Source organism: Capsicum annuum, unplaced genomic scaffold (genome assembly GCF_002878395.1).
Source record: "Capsicum annuum cultivar UCD-10X-F1 unplaced genomic scaffold, UCD10Xv1.1 ctg997, whole genome shotgun sequence".
Taxonomy (NCBI): Eukaryota; Viridiplantae; Streptophyta; class Magnoliopsida; order Solanales; family Solanaceae; genus Capsicum; species Capsicum annuum.
The window spans coordinates 1,378,749-1,385,879 of NW_025896065.1; the positions used below are offsets into that span (position 1 = coordinate 1,378,749).

Here is a 7,131-nt window from a genome sequence, read left to right on the forward strand (position 1 = left end):
ATAGTTTCTCAAGTGTCATATTCTTCAAATTCTGAACTTAGTCTATTTCAAATCAACTATATGTCATTTGTTTCGTATATTACTTTGGTCAATCATCACTATCATGAACTAACTTTTTAGTTTTTGAGTGTTTTTCTTTCCTTTTAGAGAGAGACTGATTTGTGTTGATACTCAAAACTTGCTTGTTACACAAAGGCAAAGTAATTGCTGCCAGAATATCAGTATTTTACACGGTCTAAGGTTAGGAAAGCAACTATAGATTCATTAGCTCTTTCTTGGGATAATCGAAGGACTCATTCAACTATGGATCCTAGTCTGATTAACACAAATACTTCTTCTGAGTCAGTTACCACCTTTTCTGTGGCAATGGACATGAGTGTCTCGATAGGAAGGGAAATAACCCCAGAGCTCATTGCCGGTTTGGAGCAACAAACTGCCGAGCTAAGGCTCATGGTGATGCAAAGAAAAACACCTTATTAGACTCCTCCAAATATGACTCTGCCTCCTGATGCTCGACAAAAGGGATCTATGCTTCTAACGTCAGAAGAAGTTGATCAGAAAGGTCATTTTGCTTATGTTTCTCAGAATGCACTTTTGTGTACACATTTGATCGTCCAAAGGTTCAGAACACACCCTTGCCACACTGTGCTCCACCAGTGTACACCTATGCTACCACCCCACCGGTAACACAAACTCAAGGGTTATACCACATAGATGCTAATCATTATGTTAAAATGGAGAATGATCTAAGAATGTACACTGATGATACAGTGAATAGAAAGCTCAAGGACTTAGAAGATGCAATAAGGAGTCTTCGGGGGCTTGGGAATAACCAAAGTGTGAGGTATGAAGATTTGTGTGCATTTCCCGAGATTGAGTTGCCTCCTGGTTATAAGATCCCAAAGTTTGAAAAATTTGATGGGTTCGAAAATTCTTTCTTTCACTTGAAAACTTATTGTGAAAAGTTAATTGGTGTGGGCAAGAATGAAGGAATACGGGTCAAACTATTTAGTCAAAGTTTGAGTGGAAAGGCTCTAAAATGTTATGCCAAGTAAGATGTGACTAATTGGCGCACTTAGGATGACCTGGCAAATGCTTTTGTGGATCACTACAAGTTTCATGTCGACATTATTCCTGATAGAATCTCTATCACAAAGCTAAGACAGAGGTCAAATGAGAATTTTTATGAATATTCCATACACTGGAGAGAAAAAGCGACTAGGGTACATCCCCCAATGGAAGAAACTGAGATGATCAGTTACTTCATCCATGCACTAAATCTCGAATATTTTGACCGCATGATAACAATGGCTGGAAAAACATTTATTGAAATTGTCAAGACTTGAGAAATGATTGAAGATGGCCTCAAGAGAGGAAGGATAATAAATTTGATAGAGCTGCAGTCCACTCACAAAGGCTTCCAGACTGTCTCTTTCGAAAATGGAAAGGAAAAAGAGAAGGAAGTAATGGGAGTAATGACTCAAGAAAATTCTTCCAATTACAAGAAGCCTCCTCGATATCAACCAAATACTTGACATGCTCACTATCGGTCTTCAATGCACAAGAGACATATCATGCTCAAGCTCCACCACAAAACTATTAAAATAATGCTCCTCGTGCCAATCCTAAAAGAAAACCTCCCAGAATGTTCACGCCGCTAGCAGAATCTCTTACTCAGCTTTTTGAAAGGTTGAAAGACGCAAAACTACTTCATCTGGTGAAAGCAAAGCCTGTGAACACCTCTGCTAATTGGTATGGTCCAAACAAACGATGTTCTTACCACTCTGGAGCTGTTAGAAATGATACAGAAAAATTTATCACTCTTAAGCACAAAATTCAAGATTTCATTGACAACAAGGTGATAACTCTTAAAGAAGCTCCAGCTATTGTTAACAACAATCCATTGCCCAATCACAAGAAGTAGTCGTTGACACCATCAAGCAAAAGGCGTACTTTTGGCGTCCTTCTATCCTGCATTTGGAAGTTATTGTTTTCTTTTCTTGTAATCGTACTTACTCATTTCATTTCCTTGTAATTGTATCCAGTTTCTTTATTTCCTTGTAATCACACTTTATGATTTGATTTCCTTGTAATTGCACCCTTTTAGCTGTAATGAAATATGTTTGATTAAATTTCTCTTGTGGAATATGTGGGCGGCCTATATTGGCTTCGGTCACATTATCAAAAGTATCAAATATCCCTTTTATTTGTATGAACTATGTTTGACCAGAATTCCTAAGAAAGGGATACGTAGGCGGCCTATGTCGGCTTCGGTCAACCCCTTGAAAGATTTATCTTTCTGTTTTATATTGAAACTAAATTTCCTACCTAAATGAAAAACGTAGGCGCCACACTAGATCGATCATATTTTTTAAAATTTTTTTAGAGAAATTATGGCAAATTTTTTAGAAAGATATCAAAAATTCATCAAAGGGTCTTTTCCCAAGTTAAATGAAGATGACATTGAAGTATGTAACTGGGGCAGGAATTTTTTAGAAGGTCTCAAAAGATGTCACAAAACTTGACACCTTCTACAAAGTTAAAAATCAGATGTTGCTGAAGCTGAAATTGGAGCATAACTTTTGAAGTTCTCTATACTTAAAGTACTCTATATCAGAAACAATTCAAGTGTTTTGCATTTTGTACTAGGGTAGAATTTTGAGAAGATCTCAAAAATTCCATACTACATAAGTTATAAGAAAGTTTGGGAGTCATGTTATAGACCATGACAGAATTTTTAAGGAGGAACCTCACAAATTTTACAGAAGTGGTATTGCAAGATCAGAAAAGTTTGCAAATCTATGATCAACAAAGTGCATTAGGAGAGCAAGACAATACCAACACAGTCAGTCTCTCAAAAACTAGGAATTTTTCTTTGGATGAAGAAATAGTGCAGTCACAAAGTTGACAACATTAAGCATGGCACAGGGCATTATCAGACCCACTGTGACCTTGCCATAATAATTCAGACAACTTTTTTCCCTCATTTTTCTCTTGATTTATGTTTCTATTACTTTGTTATGATCGATAACACTTTCTTTGATTTTATAGGAAAATGATCAGACATAACAACGAAGATGTGGAGATATTATTCGAACTACTATCTATAAATCATCATGAGTCAAACAACTTCTTCTTTATCTTTAAACTTTACCCATTTGCTACACTCATAACAAATTATTGTATTACTAATGAGTGTTGTTCAAGTTGTACAGGTGACGTTATGCAGAATCACCTCTCAAAAAAATGCAAAGTATCCTCTCAAAGTTTAAGGATCTAAACTAGAAGCTCAGGACATGCACAAACCCTTCAAAGGACTCTTGATTCAAAGGATGCAGTTTAACGAATCATATCTTATTTGGTCCATCCACCCTTTCAAAAGAACACATCTTATATTTAGGTTTTCACCCTTTAAGAAGAAATATTTGGATCGTCACCCTATTCAAAGTGACAAGTTATATTCAATATTGGTCGTCCTTCTTTCAATGAGACACATTGGGTCATCACCCCCATTCAAGTGGCACATTACATTAAAGATAGGTCGTTCGCCTTTCAATGAGACACGTTGGGCCGTCACCCCATTCAAAGTGTTAAGTTATATTCAGAATGGGTCATCCGTCCTTCAATGAGACATGTTGGACCGTCAATCCATTCCAAGTGGGATGTTACATTTTAAATGGGTCGTCTGTCCTTCAATGAGACACAATGGACCGTCACTCCATTCAAAGTGGCATATTATATTTTGAATGGGTCGTTTGCCCTTCAATGAGACATGTTGGAATGTCACTCCATTTGAAGTGGCATATTACATTTTAAATGGGTCGTCCGCGCTTCAATGAGACACGTTAGATCGTCACTCTGTTCAAAGTGGCATATTATATTCAAAATGGGTCGTCTGTCCTTCAATAAGACATGTTGGATCATCACTCCGTTCAAAGTGGAATGTTACATTTTAAATGGGTCGTCCGTCCTTCAATGAGACACGTTGGACCGTCACTCCGTTCAAAGTGGCATGTTATATTCAAAATGGGTCGTCTGCCCTTCAATGAGACATATTGGACCATCACTTCGTTTAAAAGTGGCATGTTTTGTTTTAAATAGGCCGTCCATCCTTCAACGAGACACGTGGGATCATCAATCCGTTCAAAGTGGCATGTTACATTCAAGATTAATCATTTTCTTTTTGTTGGTGCATGTTGGAATGTCACCTCTTTCAAAGTGACATAATATTTTCAGAACAGATTCGACTATCTCAGCATCCAGTGTTCAAATAGGTTTACACCAATTTAGGTTTGGACGAGATCATCCAAAAGGATGAAATTCTCAATTCGAAACCACAGGTGTGGATGACTCCAAAAAATAATGCAGTACAATGTGGAATTTTTTCTTAGCAGCGAACTGGGACATAGTCCAAAGAGGAATTTCAAATTCTTTGGACGCAAGCTAAAGAATGACTTCCACCATCATCAAACCACACCCCTATTCTAAGGCATGTGGGATATTTTGAGATATTCTAGTTTTAGTTTCACTTTTAGGATACTTCTAAACTCATACCGGAAGTAACCCTCTCTTTCCTTTAAGTTCGAGTGATAACGCACTCAGAGTTTTGGAAATTATGTTTAGGTAAATTCTTTCCTATGGATATGCAGGATCTCACATTCATAGTTAAGAGGTTACAAGCTTCTTTTTCATAAGCTTAAATAAATTATCACTCATCCTGAGCCAAAGATCGTCTAAAACAAAAGACTATCTTTTCCACCGATTGAGTCGAACTACAAGCATTCTGATTTCCTGAATCATAAGGATATGTAGGCGGAGCACCATGTGAAAAACTCGATTGCATCCAAACTCCCCCCAATCCTCTTATTCCATAGCTTTTTGATTTTACCAAAATTTGAAACTTGAAATAGCTCGTGATTTCTTTGAAAATCGTTCTTTAAAATCAAGCTTTATGAACTACAAGTGACCTGAATTCTCATGTAACCTGAGATTTGTAGGAAACCCAATACCGAGGCCCGACCATAACTCTCTAAAAACTCTTGCGAAAACCAACCTCTTTCAGAAATGAATTTGTGGTCGGACAAAATTAGAAACGTCAAACTCCCTTTGCCCAGGGTTACTTGCATGCACCCTACCCAAAAGGAGGGGGCAGTTATTGACACCTAATTTTTGCCCTCCACAACTAAGTTTAATCCTGAGTGTCTTTGCTTTTAAATAAAATTACAATATTTATTTTTCGGATAAAAAAAATCAAGTATCTATCTAGGTGACTTTGTCATTTTAAGTAGCGATTACATTTTCGTATCCATATATACGAGATTGTATAATTTCGTTACTTAAATAATCAATTTACAAAAAATAGATTTTAATCAAGCATTATTTCGAAAATTGATTCAAATAGTTAAAGATTTTATTTAACCACAATTTAGTCTCAAAATAATTTATTTAAGAAAATATATTTGTTTGTTTGTTTAAGAAGCTCGGGACTAAGTTGGTTGTAAATTCATTTCGAATTTCGATTCAATTTAGTCAATTTATTGAATTAACCATAATTGAAATTGATTTGGTCATAATTGCAATGCAATTAACCAATTAATTTATCAATTTGATTGATAATTTTGTAATCTTTTCTTTCTCCACGAAAGCAAAATCATTTTTCTCTTAAATTCGAAGAATCACAACTTAGCTTAATTCAAGTGAAATGTTTTTCCTTAGAATAAATAAATGTATTTTTTAAACGTTTAAATAAATAATTTTTACATTTTTTTATGAAATCATGTCTTTGGGAACATTAGTCACGTTTAGTTAGTCAAGTTAGTTGTTTTGGTAAACCGTTTTAAACGGACGCTCCTAAGTGCCTTAAAAACCTTCTTAGGGCCTTAATTGAACCCTTACTCATAATCTCTAGTTTCTAAAGTTTATTTCTGTTTTTGGACCTTTGAAACTCTTTTAAGTTTACTTGATTTTTCTAAAAAAATCAAGTGGCGACTGTGAATTTTCTTAAAATTATTTCAAAAACTTTTCAAATCTTTTGAAATAGTTTTAAGAAGGTCAAAATCATTTTCTCGCCAAAAGAAATTTGAAAAGGATAAAGCACTAGGAATGCACTTCATTTTAGAAAAAGGAGCATGCCCAAGGCAACTGGAATGAGATGGTCTTGAATGCCAACAAAACCGCGAAAAAAACACAAAATCCAAGCAAAACGTCAACGGAAGCACCGAGAGACAGTGGTGGTAAATCCATGAAGATTTCGACTAACCCATTGTAGCAACGCACAGAAAACACCAAAAATCGGATGAAACCAAAACCTTTAAGGTAAACCAGAGGTTACCGAAGTTGGCCGGATCGGAAAACTCACAAAAATCTCAACGATAAACCACAAGGGTGGGATCGGAAGAAAGCCAAGGAGCATATCTACAAGGATCTAAGCTTTCATACCATGTTAGAAGCAAGAATATACCAGATTCGGAGCAAAACTTCGGTGAGAAATGAATCTTCGAGAAGAAAGAAGAGAGGAAAATATCTAATGCTTGTAACTGATCTCTTCAATTATGAATCTGTGTTCCACATAATGTGGGTCAAATAATATATATACATGACCCGAAATGAAGTAATAAAACCGAACATTGGGCCTTATACACCGTACGGGCCATCATACAAAAATATATACATAAATACTATGGACTAGCCCACTCCCCTAATAGCTATGGTCTTATCATGTAGCTCAACAAAGTAGGACCTTTTGTAGATTGTAATGTAATTATAGTCAGAGATATTGAGTAGAAAACATCTACCATAACTTAAAGACGTATCCAATCAAATGGACAAGGGGACGGATATTATTTTCATATTTTATAAGGTTTTAGTTGAAAGGTCATTTTAGGAGGCTTAGATAAGGTGGCAAAACATGTTTCAGGAAATACCTTATTGACAATTTTTTTTAGTACTAATTAAAATAGCTTGAACTGTTCATGTAGCTTAATGTCTGAAAACATGATAACCAATGGCTTTCAAATGCTTAGTGATTCATTAGGAATGGACTACAGATTTTAGGCAAGATCATTCGCTGGAAACTTTTCCAACCATGTGATAAGAAAGCAATTACTTGGTTTTCAGTAAACTTGTGGAACC

The 7,131-nt window shown here is 35.7% G+C and overlaps 1 protein-coding gene across 1 annotated transcript; it reads left to right on the plus strand.

Moving 5' to 3' along the window:
• Positions 1–303: 303 nt before the first annotated feature.
• LOC124895803 lies at positions 304–1,346 on the plus strand. The gene is made up of 3 exons (XM_047406226.1): positions 304–453; positions 621–998; positions 1,080–1,346. Exons 1-3 carry the CDS (start codon positions 304–306, stop codon positions 1,344–1,346), a joined length of 795 nt encoding a protein of 264 aa, XP_047262182.1.
• Positions 1,347–7,131: the final 5,785 nt, after the last annotated feature.

Bases quoted from the DNA above. Each gene is read 5' to 3' on its own strand.
- LOC124895803 (XM_047406226.1), top strand. From the start codon at position 304: ATGGATCCTAGTCTGATTAACACAAATACTTCTTCTGAGTCAGTTACC. The intron at 454-620 runs GTGATGCAAAGA...GATCGTCCAAAG, and splicing joins CTGCCGAGCTAAGGCTCATG to GTTCAGAACACACCCTTGCC. The intron at 999-1,079 runs GTCAAACTATTT...TGGCGCACTTAG, and splicing joins GCAAGAATGAAGGAATACGG to GATGACCTGGCAAATGCTTT.